The 22,451-nt window shown below is 42.9% G+C and overlaps 1 protein-coding gene across 1 annotated transcript in view; it reads left to right on the plus strand.

Moving 5' to 3' along the window:
- Positions 1 to 22,451, plus strand: part of cpt2 (carnitine palmitoyltransferase 2) — a 48,490-nt gene that overhangs the window by 20,307 nt on the left and 5,732 nt on the right. Inside the window, exons 2-4 of the mRNA XM_028810870.2 lie at positions 4,315 to 4,395; positions 6,539 to 6,645; positions 16,500 to 17,807. Coding sequence (XP_028666703.1) covers positions 4,315 to 4,395; positions 6,539 to 6,645; positions 16,500 to 17,807 — 1,496 coding nt within the window. The remainder of the gene's footprint in view (positions 1 to 4,314; positions 4,396 to 6,538; positions 6,646 to 16,499; positions 17,808 to 22,451) is intronic.

Consider the following 22,451-nt stretch of genomic DNA (forward strand, 5'->3'; position numbering starts at 1 on the left):
CCAAATCATGTCCAGTCAACTGAATTTACTACAGGTGGACTCCAATGAAGCTGCAGAAACATCTCAAGGATTTTTAATTTTTGACGACAAGAAAAAAATGTCATTTAAATTAATATTATTATTAGGTTGATTTAATTCTATTACTACTACAACATTGTTACAATAAGAATAATGCAAGATGAAAATATATTTAACAAAAACAAATATTAAATGACAAACAAAAAATACTATAGATTTTTCATGATAAAACTGTCGGTTGCTTTTATGGAGCACAGCAGAAACGTTCTGAACGTCACGTGTTTGATAATATACATACAAGACCACAAGATTGTTGCAGTCTGCTTTATATATAAGATCCATCCATCCATCCATTTTCCAACCCGCTGAATCCGAACAGGGTCACGGGGGTCTGCTGGAGCCAATCCCAGCCAACTCAGGGCACAAGGCAGGAAACAATCCTGGGCAGGGTGCCAACCCACCGCAGTATATATAAGATTCTGATACCAATACTGACACAGCCAGAGGGTCATTTTGCAAGAACAGTTAATCTTCTAGAAAAACTTGCAGTAGGAGTGGACGTCAAAAAGTCACATTTTAAAGACTTTGCATTAGTAGACTGTTACATATATAGGGCTAAAGATCAGACTTCTTTGATTATTAACAAAAATCAGTAAACCTCTTCAGTTCTTGCAAATGATCTGCGGAATAACAACAAATTAAATTAATGGGAAGTGAAGCTAATACTGAGTAATAATTTATTTGTTTTATTTATTTATTTATTTTTTACAAATTACCGTACATATTCACGTACAGGGTGGTCCAGATCTAATTATGCAACTGTTCAACTGACAACCGTCTCCCCGCCATTTTGGAATGCAGGGCAGGTGCTGCCATCTATCGGCAACAAAATGAATTTTAAGTGAAATCTGTGTGTGGGCAGGTGCTGTGAATTCTCTATGTAATAAACTTAATAAGTTATAGCATAATGAAAATTGCATAATTAAGTCGGGACTTGAAACATGAAAAATCGATCATAAAATCAGGCCCCGACTTTTACGCTCGTTCAAAAATCTGTCACTTAATTATTTATTTATTTTTACATCTTCTTGCCTCCTCCAATCTCTCATCAGTTTCTCAGACACATCGAATTTTGTTGTAGCAGTGCAGTTAACAGTTTCTTTTGCCACTTCCAACGGCTTTTAATTTAAAACCAGCTTCATATTTTCTTCTGATCGAATTCTCCATCCATCGTAGATGAGGGATGCTCTTACAATAAAGGTGTATGAGCGTGTGAGATACAAAATACACAAAACGGTGCAAAGTCACTTCGGAATAGTTTGGGTATTACCGTGTGGTTACGTAGGCACAATACAGAGATAAAAAAGGCCGTGCGCTCTGAGGTTACTCTCTTAGGTGGGCAGTATCATATCATAATTCCTTGTACCAAAAGCGTGAGTTTTCCACATTTGAATTATACAATTCACATTATAAAATGCAGGAAATTATACAGTAAAATCAAGCCCTGACTTATCTACGGGAGAACTGAAACGCGAGTAGATCTTCTTCTTCTTCTTTCGGCTGCTCCCGTTAGGGGTCGCCACAGCAGATCATCTTCTTCCATATCTTCCTGTCCTCGTTATCTTGCTCTGTCACACTCATCACCTGCATGTCCTCTCTCACCAGATCCATAAACCTTCTTTTAGGCCTTCCTCTTCTCCTCTTCCCTGGCAGCTCTATCCTTAGCACCCTTCTCTCATTATACTCAGCATCTCTCCTCTGCACATATCCAAACCAACACAATCTTGCCTCTCTCTGACTTTGTCTCCCAAACCGTCCAACTTGAGCTGACCCTCTAATGTCCTCATTTGTAATCCTATCCAAATACATACAGAAAATTTGAAAAATTTTTCTCCATCAGGCTTTCGTCCAGGATTTCCCTGTATTTTGCTGCCTTCTTTTCCCTTCACAAACCTTTCAGCGCCTGCTGCAGAGTTGTATTCTCACAGCATGTTGCTGCCACCACCAGCCTGTTTAGTCGCACCACAGAGTTCAGTCTTATCAGATCATAGGATCGTCTGTCCTTCTTTCAGCTGACTTCAGAGTCTGGAAAGCTCTGTAGGTTGAAATATCCTGTTTTTTATTTTTATTTTCTCTTTGCTCCTCTCCCATAAAGCTGCAGCTAGTAATGTACCTGGACACAGTTTCTCCAGTGTTACCCACTGTAGCTTGTGACTCCTGTTGAAAATTATACTCTTAAAATTGATGATTTGCATATATTCGAAGAGAATCATAAGCATATATGAAAATAAGTATTATATCCTAATGCACAGTAGTATAGTAAGGGTTAAACCATAAAAAGCCCTTGCCTGCATATTTTATTAATTTTCTCTTTGCAGCTGCAGAGCACCGATATCTTGCTGCTAAGCTTAAAAACTTTAGTCAAGGACACTGTGTACTTTGAGAGGGCTAAACAGGCCATTGTTTTAGAAATGCAGCTGCTTAAAATTTCAACCTTGAGAGATGCTTGGACGTCAAGTAACTTTCATTTGTCTCATCTGTGGGTCCTCGTGGTTTCGACTTAAGCTGTGTATTTGATCAATGAAGAAGTTTCGGACGCCTGCACGGGGTATGAAGTAATGATGGCAGTTTCGGTCAAGTGATTGACATTAGGTAATGATGGGAAGAGCTAGGAGGAGAGTGTTTTGCATAAGTGATAAGAGCTGTAATAAATGTTAGCTCGCTGAATTTGCTAATTGCTCATTTCACTTGATTTGAGTCTGTGTATGCATCACGCAATAAAGCTCGATTCTGCTGCCTTCCTGAGACTCCGCATGCCTTCTGTGAGCAGCGTGTTTCTGCCACAACACTCCCCCTGATACGTCATAGCTTTTTACTGGCCTCCCTCACTCATCTTCTTCAGGTTTTGTGGACAGGCCTGCTATGCCTCTCTTTGATTTCTGTTTCTTATTCAGAGACTTGGGTGTCTTCTTGTCGCCTTCCAAAGACTTGTGTTCTGTAACAGAGTTACTTGGAATGTTCTCGTGTCTTCATTGTGTAAGATTAAGACACCATACTGACAATACACAGGTTGGACTTTCCAGAACAGTCTGCTACATTTATACTACAATCACTTGATACCCCCGACAGGTGACCTCCATTGAATGAATTATGGGACTTGGCAAGCTTGGTCTGTCTCTCTGCCATGGCACTCCCTGCACCTTCCACCAGACCGGTCTACCATTCTCATTCTGGCTACTCTGCTGGCCATCTTTGTTTCAGAATTTATTTTTTTTTTCTTCTCTCGTGCCTCAGACTTGTACCCTGAGCATCGACCCACAGAGCTGCTACTGAGGGGTGATTTCACTGATCTTGCCTTTGCATGCCAATAACTAACCAGCCCATTCCTACATTAAGTGCTCTGTTGTTACCCATTTTACCTAAACACCTACACTCACGAATCTGAGCTGCACTATTAAATACTGGTGAGGAAGGCAGGCTCTATTGTAGGCACGGAACTGGACAGTTTGACATCTGTGGCAGAGCGACGGGCGCTGAGCAGGCTCCTGTCAATCATGGAGAATCCACGGCATCCACTGAACAGGATCATCTCCAGACAGAGGAGCAGCTTCAGTGACAGACTGCTGTCACCGTCCTGCTCCACTGACAGACTGAGGAGATCGTTCCTCCACCACACTATGCGACTCTTCAATTCCACCCGGGGGGATAAATGTTAACATTATACAAAGTTATTGTCTGTCTCTATACCTGCATTGTTAATTTAATATTGTTTACTGTATGTCAGTATGCTGCTGCTGGAGTATGTGAATTTCCCCATGGGATTAATAAAGTATCTATCTATCTATCTATCTATCTATCTATCTATCTATCTATCTATCTATCTATCTATCTATCTATCTATCTATCTATCTATCTATCTATCTATCTATCTATCTATCTATCTATCTATCTATTATATAGTGCCTTTCACCTATCTATCTATCTATCTATCTATCTATCTATCTATCTATCTATCTATCTATCTATCTATCTATCTATCTATCTATCTATCTATCTATCTATCTATCTATCTATCTATCTATCTATCTATCTATCTATCTATCTATCTATCTATCTATCTATCTATCTATCTATGCACCTTGACATTCTGCTAGGAACCTGTGACACGTCGTGCTACGCCATGTCACTTAATACTGTCAAAGTATAGACACCATTTCACCACATTTATAAGTCACTTTGGATAAAATCATCAAACAGCATGCTTAACAGTTTTTAAAATGGTCTTGTATTTCACAGGTTACCTGTTCCAAAATTGGAAGACACCATCAGACGCTACTTGGCAGCACAGAGGCCTCTTCTAGATGATGAACAGTTCAAGTAAGAGACATATTGTTTTTAGACTTAAAATGTATGGGCACTTTTCAGAAAATAAGAAGCCCTTTGTGGTCCTGGATAGAAAAGTGGTGCAGCATATACAGTGAGTATAGAATAGAATCCCCCCCTTCGAAATATTCCCATTTGTTTTACTTTACAGCCTTAAATGAAAACACGTAAACCAATATTTTTTCCAGCTTTACTTACTCAATGCAATCTGTAACATCCAAGTGAAAGATACCACAGTTACAGTTCAGAAGAATTTTAAAAAAATAAAAAGCAAATGCAGAGATTAATAAAGGATCACCCCCCCATCCTAAACTCAATCAGGTATAAGTGCCCCCCATTTCCATTGTGGTTACTGGCTTCCTTTTACCGGTGATCAATCGTAACCCGCGTGATTAGTGAAGATGTTCCTGGAGCATTCAACAACTAAAACAACATTTATTTATATAGCACATTTTCATACAAAAAAAGTAGCTCAAAGTGCTTTACATAATGAAGAAAAGAAAAATAAAAGACAAAGTAAGAAATTAAAATAAGACAACATTAATTAACATAGAATAAGAGTAAGGTCAGATGGCCAGGGAGGACAGAAAATTAATTCCCTTGGTTGGTAGTGCAACTGACAGCAAACAACTGACTATGGGTGGGCAAGCCACTTTCAGAAGATCTCAGGGATAACGTTGTGGACAGACATAAGGCAGGAGATGGAGACCAAAAAATCTCAAAGGCTTCATCAATCCCAAGGAGCCCAGTAAAGTCCATAATAAGGAAGTGCTTGGTACTACTAGAACCCTTCCTGGATCCGGCCGTCCCTCCAAACTGGATGGAAGAGCAAGGAGGAAACTGGTAAGAGAGGCTACCAAGAGGCCAATGGCCACTTTGAAGGAGTTACAGGATTTGATGGCAAAGAGTGGTCATTGTGTGCAGGTGACAACAATTTCACAAGCGCTGCACAATTGTGGCTTGTTCGTGAGGGTCGTGCTTGTCAAGAAAGGCCACATTAAGGCTCATTTGAGCTTTGCCAGAATGCACCTTGAAGATTTTGATGCCAAGTGGAGAAAGGTCTTATGGTCAGATGAGACTAAAATCAAACTATTTGGCCTCAATACCAAACGGTACACCAATGCAGCTCACCATCCACAACACACCATACCTACAGTAAAGCATGGAGGGGGCAGCATCCTGTTGTGGGGAGCTTGGGGCTCTCGTTAGGGTAGAAGGAAAAATGGATGGGGCAAATTACGGTCAAATTCTTGAGGAAAACCTGCTACCCTCTGCCAGAAAGTTGAAGATGGGCAGAATGGTCCCCTTTCAACACGACAACGACCCGAAGCACACAGCAAAATTGACCACACAGTGGCTGAAGGAGAAAAAAGTGAATGTCCTCATGTGGCCAGTCAGAGCCCAGACCTAAATCACACTGAAAATCTGTGGAAAGATCTGAAGATAGCAGACCACCAACGCTCACCATCCAATTTGACTGAACTTGAACAGTTCTGTAAAGAAGAGTGGGGGGCAAATATTAAGTGGGCTCAATCTAGATGTGCAAATCTGATAGAGAAGAATCCCAACAGACTCGAGGCTGTCATTAAAGGAAAAGGTGGGTCAACAAAATGACACGGGGATGGGGGGTTCGGAGGGTGATCCTTTATTAATCTCAGTAGGTCTTGTTTTTGATTTTTTTATAATTTTTTTGAATGGTAGCTATGATATCTTTCACTTGGATGTTTTCGATTGCATTGAGTAAATAAACTGCTAAGAAATATTTTTTTATGTGTGTTTTCATTTAAGGCTGTAAAGAAAAAAAAAGGGAATTTTTTGAAGGGGGGGATACTTTTCTATACCCACTGTGGCATCTCAAACTCTGAAGGTCCCCAAATAAAACAACACTTTTATAGAGTATATTGTTAACATTTGCACAAGTCTTATTGGAATCTTGTTTATAGGCCTCCTTTTTGTGAGCTTTTAGGTAGAAGAACCCATTTTTAAATAGCTAAGTACATTAGTCCAGTAGTCCACGCCATTACTTGTGCCAATGAGAACAATTATTCAGTCTTGGACATCAAATGTGAACAAAGCGATGTAAAGAAAGAATAATGAAAACTGAAAGTGATTCTCAAATCTTTCATGTCCTCTTTAGAAACACAGAACATCTGGCTTTGGATTTTCAGAAAGGGGCTGGAAAAGCTTTGCACAAGGAGCTTGTGGCCCTGGACAAAAAGAATAAACACACGAGCTACATCTCAGGTGAGTGACTAACGTGTTCAGCCCCACTATTTGGTAAGAGGTGAGGAGAATTTTTTTTGTGCATCCGTTTAGAAAACGGTTCCATGCACTCTGCTCCAAAATACATTTTAGCTTTACTTTGTTAGCCATACACTCCCCTCCGAAAGAACTGGAATAGAATGGCAAGGCCAATCCGTTTGTTTTTCTATACCGTACACTGAAGACATTTGGGTGTGAGAAGAAAAGGTGAATACAAGATGAGAGTTTGGAAATTCAGCTTTCATAAATGTGTTAAACAACCTGGATCATGGCACATTTTGTAGCAGCCCACCCAATTTTTAGGTGAGCAAAATTATAGCAACACACAGTCTTATAGTCAATAACACCTAATATTTGGATGTGCGTTGTGGAAGAAGCCACAATGTTTGTATTTAACAAAAGGAGGTCTTTGATAGCATTAATGTTAATCCAGGACTTTAAAAGTAAACTTCTGAATGGCCAGTTAATGTAGTGCAACAACAACAACAACATTTATTTATATAGCACATTTTCATACAAAAAGTAGCTCAAAGTGCTTTACATAATGAAGAGAAGAAAAATAAAAGACAAAATAAGAACTTAAAATAAGACAACATTAGTTAACATAGAAAGGAGTAAGGTCCGATGGCCAGGGTGGACAGAAAAAACAAAAAAAAACTCCAGAAGGCTGGAGAAAAAAATTAAATCTGTAGGGGTTCCAGGCCACGAGACCGCCCAGTCCCCTCTGGGCATTCTACCTAACATAAATGAAATAGTCCTCTTTGTAGTTCGGGTTTTTCACGGAGTCACTTGATGCTGATGGTCATACAGACTTCTGGCTTTTAATCCATCCATCATTGTTGGGACATCATGGTGCTTTGGGTAGATGGTGGTGGCGCACGCCACCACCAACAGGACACCGGAAAAGGAAACAGAAGAGAGAGTAGGGGTTAGTACAGTTTTTGAATGAATAGTTATTATAATGAATTGGATATACAGAGTATCAGGATTAAATTACAGTGAAGTTATGAGAAGGCCATGTTAAAATAATGTGTTTTCAGTAGTTTTTTAAAGTGCTCCACTGTATTAGCCTGGCGAATTCCTACTGGCAGGCTATTCCAGATTTTAGGTGCATAACAGCAGAAGGTCGCCCGCCTCACCACTTCTTTTAAGTTTTGCTCTTGGAATTCTAAGGAGACACTCAGTTGAGGATCTGAGGTTACGATTTAGAATATAAGGTGTCAGACATTCCGATATATAAGCCGGGGCGAGATTATTTAAAGCTTTATAGATAGATAGATAGATAGATACTTTATTAATCCCAATGGGAAATTCACATTCTTCAGCAGCAGCATACTGATACAATAAATAATATTAAATTAAAGAATGATAACAATGCAGGTGAAAAACAGAAAAACAGACAATAACTATGTATAATGTTGAATGTTAACGTTTACCCCTCTGGGTGGAATTAAAGAGTCGCATAGTTTGGGAGAGAAACGATCTCCTCAATCTGTCAGTGGAGCAGGACAGTGACAGCAGTCTGTCGCTGAAGCTGCTCTTCTGTCTGGAGATGATACTATTAAGTGGATGCAGTGGATTTTCCATAATTGATAGGAGCCTGCTGAGCGCCCTTCGCTCTGCCACAGATGTTAAACTGTCCAGCTCCATGCCAACAATAGAGCTTGCCTTCCTCACCAGTTTGTCCAGACGTGAGGCGTCTTTCCTCTTAATGCTGCCTCCCCAGCACACCACTGCGTAGAAGAGGGCGCTCGCCACAAGTGTCTGATAGAACATCTGCAGCATCTTATTGCAGATGTTGAAGGACGCCAGCCTTCTAAGGTAGTATAACCGGCTCTGTCCTTTCTTGCACAGCGCATCAGTATTGGCAGTCCAGTCTAATTTATCATCCAGCTGCACTCCCAGATATTTATAGGTCTGCACCATCTGCACACAGTCACCTTTGATGATCACTGGGTCTATGAGGGGTCTGGGCCTCCTAAAATCCACCACCAGCTCTTTGGTTTTGCTGGTGTTCAGGTGTAGGTGGTTTGAGTCGCACCATTTAACAAGGTCATTGATTAGGTCCCTATACTCCTCCTCCAGCCCATTCCTGATGCAGCCCACGATAGCAGTGTCATCAGCGAACTTTTGCACGTGGCAGGACTCCGAGTTGTATTGGAAGTCCGATGTATATAGGCTGAACAGGACCGGAGAAAGTACAGTCCCCTGTGGCGCTCCTGTATTGCTGACCACAATGTCAGACATGCAGTTCCCAAGACGCACATACTGAGGTCTGTCTTTAAGATAGTCCACGATCCATGCCACTAGGTATGAATCTAATCCCATCTCTGTCAGCTTGTCCCTAAGGAGCAGAGGTTGGATTGTGTTGAAGGCGCTAGAGAAGTCTAGAAACATAATTCTTACAGCACCAGTACCTCTGTCCAAGTGAGAGAGGGATCGGTGTAGCATATAGATGATGGCATCCTCTGCTCCCACCTTCTCCTGATATGCAAACTGCAGAGGGTCAAGGGCGTGTTGAACCTGTGGCCTAAGGTGGTGAAGCAGCAGCCTCTCCATGGTCTTCATCACATGTGATGTCAGAGCAACAGGCCGAAAGTCATTCAGCTCACTAGGACGTGATACCTTTGGGATTGGGGTGATACAAGATGTTTTCCAAAGCCTCGGGACTTTCCCCTGTTCCAGGCTCAGGTTGAAGATGCGCTGTAGAGGGCCCCCCAGCTCCGATGCACAGACCTTCAGCAGTCGTGGCGATACTCCATCTGGACCCGCTGCTTTGCTGGCACGAAGTCTCCTCAGCTCTCTGCTCACTTGCGCTGTTGTAATTATGGGTGGGGATGTCTTTCCTATGCTGGTATCAGCAGAAGGATGTGTGGAGGGTGCAATACTCCGAGGTGAGAGTGAGAGTGGGTTAGTGTGGTCAAACCTGTTAAAGAAGTTGTTCATTTGGTTTGCTCTCTTCACGTCTCTCTCAATGGTGGTACCCCGCTTCGAGCTGCAGCCAGTGATGATCTTCATCCCATCCCACACTTCCTTCATGCTGTTATTCTGCAACTTCTGCTCCAGCTTTCTCCTGTACTGCTCCTTCGCCGCCCTGAGCTGGACTCGGAGTTCCTTCTGCACGCGCTTGAGCTCATGCTGATCACCGTTTTTAAAAGCCCTTTTCTTCTGGTTCAAAAGGCCCTTGATGTCACTTGTAATCCATGGCTTGTTGTTAGCATAGCAGCGTACAGTTCTTACTGGAACTACAATGTCCATACAGAAGTTGATGTAGTCAGTAGTGCAGTCAACAACTTCCTCAATGTTCTCATTATGAGATCCCTGCAGGATATCCCAGTCTGTAGTTCCAAAAAGTTCTCTCAGAGTATTCTCAGCCTCCGGGGTCCACTTCCTGAATGATCGTGTGGTTACAGGTAGGACTCTCACTTTTGGTTTATAGTGAGGCTGAAGCAGAACCAGGTTATGATCTGCTTTCCCAAGCGCAGGCAGCGGGGTGGCGCTGTATGCGTCTTTAACGTTTGCATACAGTAAATCAATAGTCTTATTTCCCCGGGTGTTACAGTCCACATACTGGGAGAATGCAGGTAATGTTTTGTCCAGCGTCACATGGTTAAAGTCTCCAGCGATTAGCACAAGCACCTCAGGGTGCTGCGTTTGTAACTTAGCAACAGCAGAATGGATGATGTCACTCGCTGACTCCACGTCCGCCCGAGGAGGGATATACACGATGACAACAATGACATGTCCAAACTCTCTGGGCAAGTAGTAGGGACGTAAACTTACGGCCAACAGTTCGATATCCCTGCAGCAAGTGGAGGTTTTGACGTTAATGTGTCCAGAGTTACACCACCGTGTATTAACATAGAGAGCGAGTCCTCCTCCTTTGTGCTTCCCACAGGTACTTGCATCTCTGTCCGCTCTAACTGTGCTAAACCCGGGTAGCTCCACGTTGGCATCTGGGATGGTGTTATTTAGCCAGGTTTCGCAAAAACACAACAAACTGCATTCTCTGTAGGTCCTGACATTTTTCACCAGCGCAGCCAGTTCGTCGATCTTATTTGAGATTGAGTTTACATTCCCCAGAATCACAGAAGGCACCGAAGGCTTGAAACGCCACTTTCTCGCAAGCCGCTTCATTTTTAGCTTAGTGCCGGCTCTGCTGCCACGATACCGCCTTCTTACCTCGTCAGGTAAATATGGAACCACACCGGCACTGGCATTTGTTCTCAGCGCTCGAAGTTGAGTACTTGAATATGCGAGCCTCGGCGTGTAAAAATCCATGCCTACGTTGTAAAAGTAAGTGTGTCCAGGGAACGAATCCACATAAAATAAAGTAATAGGAGTGATCAATAAATAAAAATAGAAAAATGAAAGTAGAAAAGTACACATACATATACAGTCATACACGGAGCTGCTGAAAAGGCTGCCACTCGTGGCGGCGCCGGATGTTAATAAACCATAAGCAGAATTTTAAAGTCAATTCTGAATGACACAGGTAACCAGTGTAGTGACATCAAAACTGGAGAAATGTGTTCGGATTTTCTTTTCCTGGTAAGGATTCTAGCAGCTGCATTCTGCACTAGTTGCAAACGATTGATGTCTTTTTTGGGTGGTCCTGAGAGGAGTGCGTTACAGTAATCTAGCCGACTGAAAACAAACACATGAACTAATTTCTCTGCATCTTTCGATGATATAAGAGGTCTAACTTTTGCTATGTTTCTTAGGTGAAAAAATGCTGTCCTAGTGATCTGATTAATATGCGATTTAAAATTCAGATTACAATCAACAGTTACCCCTAAGCTTTTTACCTCTGATTTGACTTTTAATCCTAATGCATCCAGTTTATTTCTAATAGCCTCATTGTATCCATTATTGCCAATCACTAAGATTTCGGTTTTTTCTTTATTTAATTTGAGAAAGTTACTATTCATCCATTCTGAGATACAAGTTAGACATTGTGTTAGCGAATCAAGAGATTTAGGGTCATCAGGTGCTATTGATACATACAGCTGTGTGTCATCAGCATAGCTGTGGTAGCTCACGTTGTGCCCTGAGATAATCTGACCTAATGGAAGCATGTAGATTGAGAAGAGCAGTGGACCCAGGATAGAGCCTTGTGGAACACCAAATAGAATATCATGTGTCTTTGAGTTATAATTACCACAACTAACAAAGAATGCACACCCTGTATAGCTTAAAATCCACCTCCCCATCCCTAACTTGCCATTCCATAAATCAATGTCACACTTCTTAGTTCATACCTTCAAGGATTAGATCTTCTCTGGTGACCCCTAGTTAGCAAACATTCAATAGCTGCATTGTTTACAGAGATCATTAATTGTCTTATCAGTAACTGCCTGTCCTTGAAACTCCAAAATACCTAGGAAGATAAAGATTTGGTTACAACTTAAAGAAAATAACTAGTATGAAACTATTTAACAAACAGTGGGTATAAAAAGAACCCCCCCCCCCCTCGAAATATTCCCATTTTTTTGCTTTACAGCCTTAAATGAAAACACACAAACCAATATTTCTTCCCAGCTTTACTTACTCAATGCAATCTATAACATCCAAGTGAAAGATATCACAGCTGCAGTTCAGAATAATTATAAAATATTAAAAACAAGAAATACTGAGATGAATAAAGGATCACCACCTTCCTAAACTCAATCAGGTGTAAGTGTCCACCATTTCCATTGAGGTTACTGGCTTCCTTCCACCTGTGATCAGTCGTAATCCATGTGATTAGTGAAACTGTTACTGCAGGGTTCATTCCCTTGCTTGATAGTGCAACTGACAGCAAACAACTAACTATGGGTGGCAAACCACTTTCAGAAGATCTCAGGGATAGCGTTGTGGACAGACATAAGGCAGGAGATGGATACACAAAAATCTCAAAGGCTTTATCAATCCCAAGGAGCTCAGTAAAGTCCATAATAAAGAAGTGGCGAGTGTTTGGTACTACTAGGACCTTCCCTGGATCTGGCTGTCCCTCCAAACTGGATGGAAGGGCAAGGAGGAAACTGGTAAGAGAGGCTACCAAGAGGCCAATGGTCACTTTGAAGGAGTTACAGGATTTGATGGCAAAGAGTGGTCATTGTGTGCATGTGACAACAATTTCACAAGCACTCCACAATGGTGGTTTGTTTGGGAGGGTCGCACTTCTCAAGAAAGGCCACATTAAGGCTCGTTTGAGCTTTGCCAGAATGCACCTTGAAGATTCTGATGCCAAGTGGAAAAAGGTCTTATGGTCAGATGAGACCAAAATCAGACTATTTGGCCTCAATACCAAACGGTACACCAATGCAGCTCACCATCCACAACACACCATACCTACAGTAAAGCATGGAGGTGGCAGCATCCTTGTTGTGGGGGGCCTGGGGCTCTCGTTAGGGTAGAAGGAAAAATGTATGGGATAAAATACCGTCAAATTCTTAAGGAAAACCTGCTACCCTTTGCCCGAAGCACACAGCAAAATTGACCACACAGTGGCTGAAGGAGAAAAAAGTGAATGTCCTCATTTGGCCAGTCAGAGCCAAGACCTAAATCCCAGTGAAAATCTGTGGAAAGATTTGAAGATAGCAGACCACCAACGCTCACCATCCAATTTGACCGAACTTGAACATTTAAACTGTAAAGAAGAGTGGGGGGCAAATATTACTCAGTCTAGGTGTGCAATGCTAATAGAGAAGAATCCCAACAGACTCAAGGTTGTCATTAAAGCAAAAGGTGTGTCAACAAAATGACTTTGGGGGGGTGATCCTTTATTAATCTCAGTAGGTCTTGTTTTTGATTTTGTGTAACACTCGTATATCAAAGCGAATTTCCCCATAAGAAATAATGGAAACTCAGATGATTCGTTCCACAACCCAAAACTATTCATATAAAAATGATTATTACAAAATATAAAGTAAAAATACATAAAACAAATTAACCTGCACTTTACCTTTGAAAAGAATCATGGCTGGCGTTAGTGAAATGAGAGAGAAGAGGGTTATTGTGTAGGACGACTTTCACTCTAACTAACGGAATCCCTGCTATCTGTTGGCTCACTGGAATCTTCCTTTTTTTGCGACTTTAACAAGGAACCTATCCAATGACAGTTGCTATTGCTTGAAGAGTCACTACACTTGGACAGAAAATTAAAAAATGCTTTACGCCCTGCAAAGGTTTCTAAACTCTGTTGGGATTCCACCCAACGGGACGGCACGTGGAAGAGCGTCCCGAAGCAACCGCAGGCTCCCAGTGCTGTAGCAGTTCGCCATAAAAGCAAATCCGAAAAGATCGCGGACATGCTATAAGCGCCTGCCGTTGATGGATGATACAAGGAACATTATACATCCACAGGGCACAGTATTACTTGGCCACTAACCTGGCCATGACCCTGCCTGACTGCTGTGTCTCTGTATAGGAGAGTGGCAGATCACGCTACAATAAATAACCGTGCTGTTCCTGTTTCAAGCTGAATAAAACTGGTGTTGCTAAAGTACTCAGACTCAGCCTCATGTTTTGGGGTGCAAGACAGGGACTCACATGTTAAAGCACACACACACGTGGTCACAATGCTATAGTAAACAGTATACGCTCGTACGGATGTTGACTATATGAGTGAGGCACGCCGATTGAGACAGAGAATGGGAGACGATTACCCACAATCCCGCAGCGAAAGAGAGAAGAACCATCAGCTCAGTTGTGATCACGTGACGCTCAGCAGACAAAGCATATACATACTACGTTCAGGGGCAACTGGGTGACAGACAACTCGGCGAAAAGACAATTCGGTGACATCCTTTACCAGTTAGGTAATAGTGAGGTTCAAAGATATTTTTTAATATATATATATATATATATATATATATATATATATATATATATATAATAATTCACTAAGTTCATGGCAAGCAAGTCGCACGCAAGACAGAGCCCCGCCCACCAACAATTCACTAAGCAGTCGACCATGGCACGCAAGACAGAGACCATGGGATACGCACGACAGAGCCCCGCCTGCCAACTCTAACCTTCCTCCCGAGTCCACCCTCGCTCTCGAGGCACGCAGCACCTCACCAAACACCGCCTCAGTCGCTTTCATCTCTGCTACAGTCCACATGCACCTCTGAGCCACGTCGACTTTTCATTGTTCTTTTCAGTTCCGGCTGCATGCATGTACTTACACTGATGACAAATATGACAGCTCTTCCTCACGAACAAGATTTCGCAAGACGGGAAAAACGGAACACCTGCAACATTACCTTCACATTGTTTTCCTTTTATTTCTGATCCCGTTCAACAACTATGTGGCGACATCGACTTCTCAACTGTGACTCCGGAAAAACTCCGTACACGAGCTATATTAAGCGTCACCAATGAAGACTTGCTACACCTTAATGAACAGGTACTGAAACTTATCCCTACTGACGAAGTAACTTCCACCAGCGTTGACTCCATCGTCACAGATGATCCCGCACATCAACTTTCATTCCCCGAAGAATTTCTTAGTAGTCTTACTCCCACTGGCATGCCTCCGCATAAACTCAAACATAAAATTGGTTCAGTCGTCATGCTTCTCAGAAACCTCATGCCAGCAAGAAGTCTCTGTGATGGCACTAGACTGACTGTTACCAGCATTCACTGCAATGTACTGGAGTGTAAAACAATCGCAGCTGCTACCTCACAAACTGTCCATATTCCCCGGATTTCCCTGACCCCATTAGATTCAAATTTGCCTTTTACTTTTACGCGCAGACAATTTCCTGTTAGATTAGCTTTTGCAATGACAATTAATAAGGCGCAGGGACAAACTTTCAAATAGATATGCCTGTATCTGCCAAAACCAGTTTTCAGTCACGGACAATTGTATGTTGTTCTCTCCAGAGTTCCATCTTTTCATTCACTCACAGTCATATCCTCAAACCCACCCCATTTGGACAACTGTGTCGTTCAGGAAGTGTTCAGCCATCAATACATAATTATGCGGCGTATGCTGCGCCGCGGGTTGGCTAGTGATATTTAAATGACAAAGTAGGGCGCCGGAAAATCCACAGAATCACCTTCTTTATGAGAGTCCCAATATGTTTAGAGTAAAGATATCCCTTAAGCCGTACTCACAGGTCACCTTTTGTATTCTAAATAACGTTATCATTCAATTGCAATCAATACAATTTATGTAAAGGATTAGCAATTTTGGTTGCAGAAGTTCATGTAAGACAGAGATTGTACCATCTGCAGAATTAAGTTCGTTCGTCAGTTATATAAATTTTTATTTGCAGCATTTTAAATCACATTGTCATTTAAATATTATTAAAAAATCTCTTTGAACCTAGTGCCTAACTGGTAAAGGATGTTGCCGTGTTGTCTTTTTGGCGAGTTGATTGTCAACCAGTTGCCACCAAACCTACGTACTACTAGTATTGCAAGACCACTCTCGTTTATCAAGATAAAATTTATTAAAAATTTTAGCTTGTCTACACTTGCAGACCAAGTTACTCACAATCCAAGGTTTTACTGTACAAGAAACAACAGTACAGTAATTACAATATTGTCCAGGCCACACCACGCATAATGCACGCTCATTCTAGAGTCGTATATTGCTGAGGCATCAGTTAATGCCAGATAATTGCCCAGTGCAGGGGACAAGGACCCCAAATAGTGAGGCCTCTACTTGATTATTGAGGAAACTCGTTTTCAGGTAATTAAAGCAGAAGCAGTTCTGAGGTGCCATTTTGAATTTATCTTATAGTTTTTGGCTTTTCTCCATAGCCATTAAGACATGCTTCATGTTTTTCTCACTGGTTTGTTTTTCTGAACTTCATCTGATGCTGCTCATGTCTCCTTTCTAGGGCCCTGGTTTGACATGTATCTGGCGGCACGTGAGTCAATAGTGCTAAACTTCAACCCTTTCATGTCCTTCAACCCGGATCCCAAGCCAGAGTATAATGATCAGTTGCTGCGGGCCACAAACTTGACAGTGTCGGCGGTCCGCTTCATGAAGACTCTCCGTGCTGGATATCTGGAGCCAGAGGTGTTCCACCTGAACCCGGCCAAGAGTGACACGGACAGCTTTAAGAGGATTATTCGCTTTGTGCCTTCCTCGCTTTCCTGGTACGGGGCCTACATGGTAAATGCCTACCCACTGGACATGTCACAGTATTTCCGTCTCTTTAACTCCACACGGATCCCAAAGAAGGGCCGTGATGAACTCTTCACCGACCCAACGGCAAAGCATGTTCTCGTGTTGAGAAAGGGTCACATGTACATCTTTGACGTTTTGGACAGAGATGGCAATTTGCTTAAGCCGACCAAGATTCACGCCCACCTAAAATTTATTCTTTCAGATCCTGCGCCGCCTCAAGCGTTTCCTCTGGGTATCCTGACGAGTGAGAACAGAGACACCTGGGCGGCTCTCCGGGAACAGCTTTTGGCTGCTGGAAATGAAGAAGCGCTTGCAAAGGTTGACAGTGCCTTGTTCTGCCTTTGTCTGGATGACGAATCCCTGAAGGACCACGTGCACATCTCTCACAACATGCTGCACGGAGACGGACAGAACCGCTGGTTTGACAAATCCTTTAGCCTCATTGTGGCTAAACACGGGGTGACTGCAGTTAATTTTGAGCATTCTTGGGGTGATGGCGTAGCGATGCTGCGTTTTCAAAATGAAGTTTTCAAAGATACCACTGAAAGGCCAGCGGTTGGCCCGGATTCGATTCCTGCCCCCGATGCTGAGTCTTCCTTAGCCGTGCGCAGACTAGACTTCAAACTCGAGGCACCACTCCGTGAAGCCATTACCAAAACCAAGGAGAACTTTCAAGCAGTCACTAGCAGGCTGAAGATCGGTGCCATGGAGTTCAAGAAAGGAGGCAAGGAGCTGCTGAAGCAGAAAAAAGTAAGCCCAGACGCCGTGGCTCAGCTGGCGTTTCAGATGGCCTTTCTGCGGCAATACGGTCAGACAGTGGCCACCTACGAATCGTGCAGTACTGCTGCCTTCTTGCACGGCCGTACAGAGACGATCCGCCCAGCATCATTCCATACTAAAAAGTGTGCCCAAGCATTTGTCAGGGAGCCCAGCAAGCATTCGGTGTCTGAGCTGAGGAAGATGGTGGAAGAATGCTCCAAGTACCACGGGAAGCTGACACGAGAGGCGGCCATGGGTGAGATGCTTTGTTCTGTTTGACTATCACAAGAGTGCAGCTTTTGAGAAAGCTTTCCCTGTGTGTCAGTTCCTATGATGAAATGAATGAGAAGATCCAGTTAGTGGAAATTATTAGAAACCAGTAGTGGTGCACTACACGATATCGTGCAGTGAATACACTTGATAGATAGATAGATAGATAGATAGATAGATAGATAGATAGATAGATAGATAGATAGATAGATAGATAGATACTTAATTAATCCCAAGGGGAAATTCACATACTCCAGCAGCAGCATACTGATAAAGAAAATATTAAATTAAAGAGTGATAACAATGCAGGTATACAGACAGACAATAACTTTGTATAATGTTAATGTTTACCCCCCCGGGTGGAATTGAACAGTCACATAGTGTGGTGGAGGAACGATCTCCTCAGTCTGTCAGTGGAGCAGGACGGTGGCAGCAGTCTGTCGCTGAAGCTGCTCCTCTGTCTGGAGATGATCCTGTTCAGTGGATGCACTGGATTCTCCATGATTGATAGGAGTCTGCTCAGCGCCCTTCGCTCAGCCACGGATGTCAAACTGTCCAGCTCCGTGCCTACAATAGAGCCTGCCTTCCTCACCAGTTTGTCCAGGCGTGAGGCGTCCCTCTTCTTTATGCTGCCTCCCCAGCACACCACCGTGTAGAAGAGGGCGCTTGCCATAACCGTCTGATAGAACATCTGCAGCATCTTATTGCAGATTTGAAGGACGCCAGCCTTCTAAGGAAGTATAGTCGGCTCTGTCCTCTCTTGCACAGAGCATCAGTATTGGCAGTTCAGTCCAATTTATCATCCAGCTGCACTCCCAGGTATTTATAGGTCTGCACCCCCTGCACACAGTCACCTCTGATGATCACGGGGTCCAGGAGGGATCTGGGCCTCCTCAAATCCACCACCAGCTCCTTGGTTTTGCTGGTGTTCAGGTGTAGGTGGTTTGAGTCGCACCATTTAACAAAGTCCTTGATTAAGTTCCTATACTCCTCCTCCTGCCCACTCCTGATACAGCCCACGATAGTAGAGTCTTCAGTGAACTTTTGCACGTGGCAGGACTCCGAGTTGTGTTGGAAGTCCGATGTATATAGGCTGAACAGGATCGGAGAAAGTACAGTCCCCTGCAGCGCTCCTGTGTTGCTGACCACAATGTCAGACCTGTAGTTCCCGAGACGCACATACTGAGGTCTGTCTGTAAGATAGTCCATGATCCATGCTACCAGGTATGCATCTACTCCCATCTCTGCCAGCTTGTTCCTGAGGAGCAGAGGTTGGATGGTGTTGAAGGCGCTAGAGAAGTCTGGAAACATAATTCACAGCACCACTGCCTCTGTCCAAGTGGGAGAGGGATCGCTGTAGCATGTAGATGATGGCATCCTCCGCTCTCACCTTCTCCTGGTATGCGAACTGCAGAAGGTCAAGGATGTGGCGGACCTGTGGCCTCAGGTGGTGAAGCAGCAACCGCTCCATGGTCTTCATCACATGCGACGTAAGAGTGACAGGCCGGAAGTCGTTCAGCTCACTAGGACGTGATACCTTTGGGACTGGGGTGATACAAGATGTTTTCCAAAGCCTTGGGACTCTCTCCTGTTCCAAGCTCAGGTTGAAGATGCGCTGTAGAGGACTCCCCAGCTCCAACGCACAGGTCTTCAGCAGTCGTGGCGATACTCCATCTGGACCCGCTGCTTTGCTGGCATAAAGTCTCCTCAGCTCTCTGCTCACCTGCGCTGCTGTTATGTGGGTGCGGGGAAACTCTCTCCGATGCTGGTATCAGTAGAAGGATGGGTGGAGGGGGTGCAGTACTCTGAGGTGAGAGTGGGTTAGGGTGGTCAAACCTGTTGTTGTTCATCTGGTTTGCTCTCTCCACATCTCTCTCGATGGTGGCACCCCGCTTCGAGCTGCAGCCAGTGATGATCTTCATCCCATCCCACAGTTCCTTCATGCTGTTATTCTGACTTGAGTATTCCTAGTTTTCCTTCTCTTTCTCTGAACATTTAGCATTCGTTTGCTCAGAGGTTGATGCGCTTGCGCTTACAGACTCCGACTCCTAATAAATTTCAATTGTAATGAAAAACAAATGCAGTAAGTTCAAATGTCTCATTCCACAAACAATAGTCATAATTAAGTACTTATCTGATGTAAGAATAAAGGCCAGTGCATAGTTGTGTTACTACTAGTGTGAAGTTCAGCTGAGCTATTATACAACCTGACGTTCACATATTGTAATCTGGATTACGGTACATTAGCAAAAAGTGTTTTCATTTTATTTCAGATATAATGTGTTTAACAAGTTCATTTGAGTGTAAACAAGTGTAATGATGTAGGTCAGGGGTGTCGAACTCCAGGCCTGGAGGGCCGCAGTGGCTGCAGGTTTTCATTCTGACCCTTTTCCTAATCATTGACCAGTTTTCACTGCTAATTAACTCCTTTTCCCTTCATTCTAATAGCCCTGTTTTTAAAGACTCAGTCCTCTGAATTGATTAATTTCTGTATTAAATGGCAACCAAACAGAAATGAGATGTGAAACGAGCCAACAGATGACCAGCTAAATTGGGGCTACAAACTCCAACCAGTTTCTTAATGAGAAGCCGATTCTTGCTGTTAATTAAGCCCATTATTGAATATCTCGACTTGTTGCTGCTCTCATTCTGCCACAGCAGACATTTTCAAAACTGCTGATGTTCTGTTTTTTCTAAGAACATTGTCAAAATGTTTTGGTGACCTAAGAGATCAACCTTACTGAGACCTTCACCTTTCTTTATTTCCAGATATTGTGTGATGGGCACAGGTGAGCTGATCATGTGGTGGCTTGTTTTGTGTCTCATGCCTGCTAATTAAGGACAAAAAAAAACAACTAAGGGGCCTGAGTCAAGTTAATTAAAACAAAAGAAGTTAATTAGCAGCAAAAAGTGATCACTAATTAAGAAGATGGTTAGAATGAAAACCTGCAGCCACTGCGGCCCTCCAGGACTGGAGTTCGACACCCCTGAGTAGGTTGGAGGTGTGTGCCACGTCCTGATATGTGTTCAGGGGTTCTCGTCTTTTGTTTAAACTGCCCAATACGGTAGAAAGTCCGCTTCCTAGCTAGTAGTTCTGTGGTTAAATGACGTGTATGTTGTCTTCCTTTAATCAACATGGAAAATACATTAGCATATTAAATACAGAGGAGTCGGGGAGTTGGAGTCAGAAGTACCAGAAACTTAAGGAGTCGGAGTCGAAGGATTTATCTACCGAGTCCACAGCCCTGGACTCTAATCTGTTGGGCCATTGAGCAAGGCCTTTAACCTGCAATTGCTTTGTCCTGGGTATGACGTTAATCTGCATCCAGTCCTGCATATAGGCCCTCCAACCAGCAGGGAAAAACTTGGGGGTTGGTGGCAGAATTGGCACTCCAGCCACCATAAAGAAACCTCCCACTGTTCCATTCCATCTGAACTAGTGTGGTGCTGAGGTGTCACCCGTTCCACGGCTGCACTCGGGTCCTCATCTGGGATCCTGAGTTGGTTTGTCATGTGGTGGGAGCGGCGATGTGCTGTATCAGCGCCTGCTCCTACCCCCCTCCTTTAATTCCATGGCTTGTTGCTGCTCTCATTGTGCAATGGCAGACATTTCTGAAATTGTTGATTTTTCTTTTTCTAAGAGGACTATTAAAATGTTTTGGGGATCTGTGCGGATCAACATTCCTGAGACCTTCATCATTCTTTATTTTTAGATGTTGTGTGATGGTCACAGTTTGCTGCTGATGTTTTGGCTCATTTTGTGTCTCATTATTGTTTGGCTGCTAATTAAATAAGGGGTCTGAGTCTTCAAAAGCAGGTCAATTCAAAAGTAATTCAAAAGAAGTTAATTAGCAGCCAGAACAGATCACTAATTAAGAAAAGGGTGAGAATGAAAACCTGCAGCTACTGGGGCCCTCCAGAAATCCGGAGTGGGGGACCCCTGCACTATATAATAAGAGAGATGTGACAGGCAGTATATAACAGAAAGATAGATGAACTGTTTACCCCAAATGTAGAAGAAAACACAAACTATTGGGGAAATAATTGCAGACACACAGTTGTGCTTGAAAGTTTGTGAACCCTTTAGAATTTTCTATATTTCTATATAAATATGACCTAAAATATCATCAGATTTTCACACAAGTCCTAAAAGTAGATAAAGAGAAACCAGTTAAACAATTGAAACAAAAATATTATGCTTGGTCATTTATTTATTAAGGAAAATGATTGAATTATACATATTTGTGAGTGGCAAAAGTATGTGAACCTTTGCTTTCAGTATCTGGTGTGACCCCCCTAAACGTTTCCGGTGATTGTTGATCAGTCCTGCACACTAGCTTGAAGGAATTTGAGCCCATTCCTCTGTACAGAACAGCTTCAACTCTGGGATGTTGGTAGGTTTCCTTACATTAACTGCTCACTTCAGGTCCTTCCACAACATTTCGATTGGATTAAGGTCAGGACTTTGACTTGGCCATTCCAAAACATTCACTTTATTCTTCTTTAACCATTCTTTGGTAGAACGACTTGTGTGCTTAGGGTTGTTGTCTTGCTGCATGACCCACCTTCTCTTGAGATTCAGTTCATGGACAGATGTCCTGACATTTTCCTTTAGAATTCTCTGATATAA

The sequence above is a fragment of the Erpetoichthys calabaricus genome, chromosome 10, assembly GCF_900747795.2.
Source record: "Erpetoichthys calabaricus chromosome 10, fErpCal1.3, whole genome shotgun sequence".
Taxonomy (NCBI): domain Eukaryota; kingdom Metazoa; phylum Chordata; class Cladistia; order Polypteriformes; family Polypteridae; genus Erpetoichthys; species Erpetoichthys calabaricus.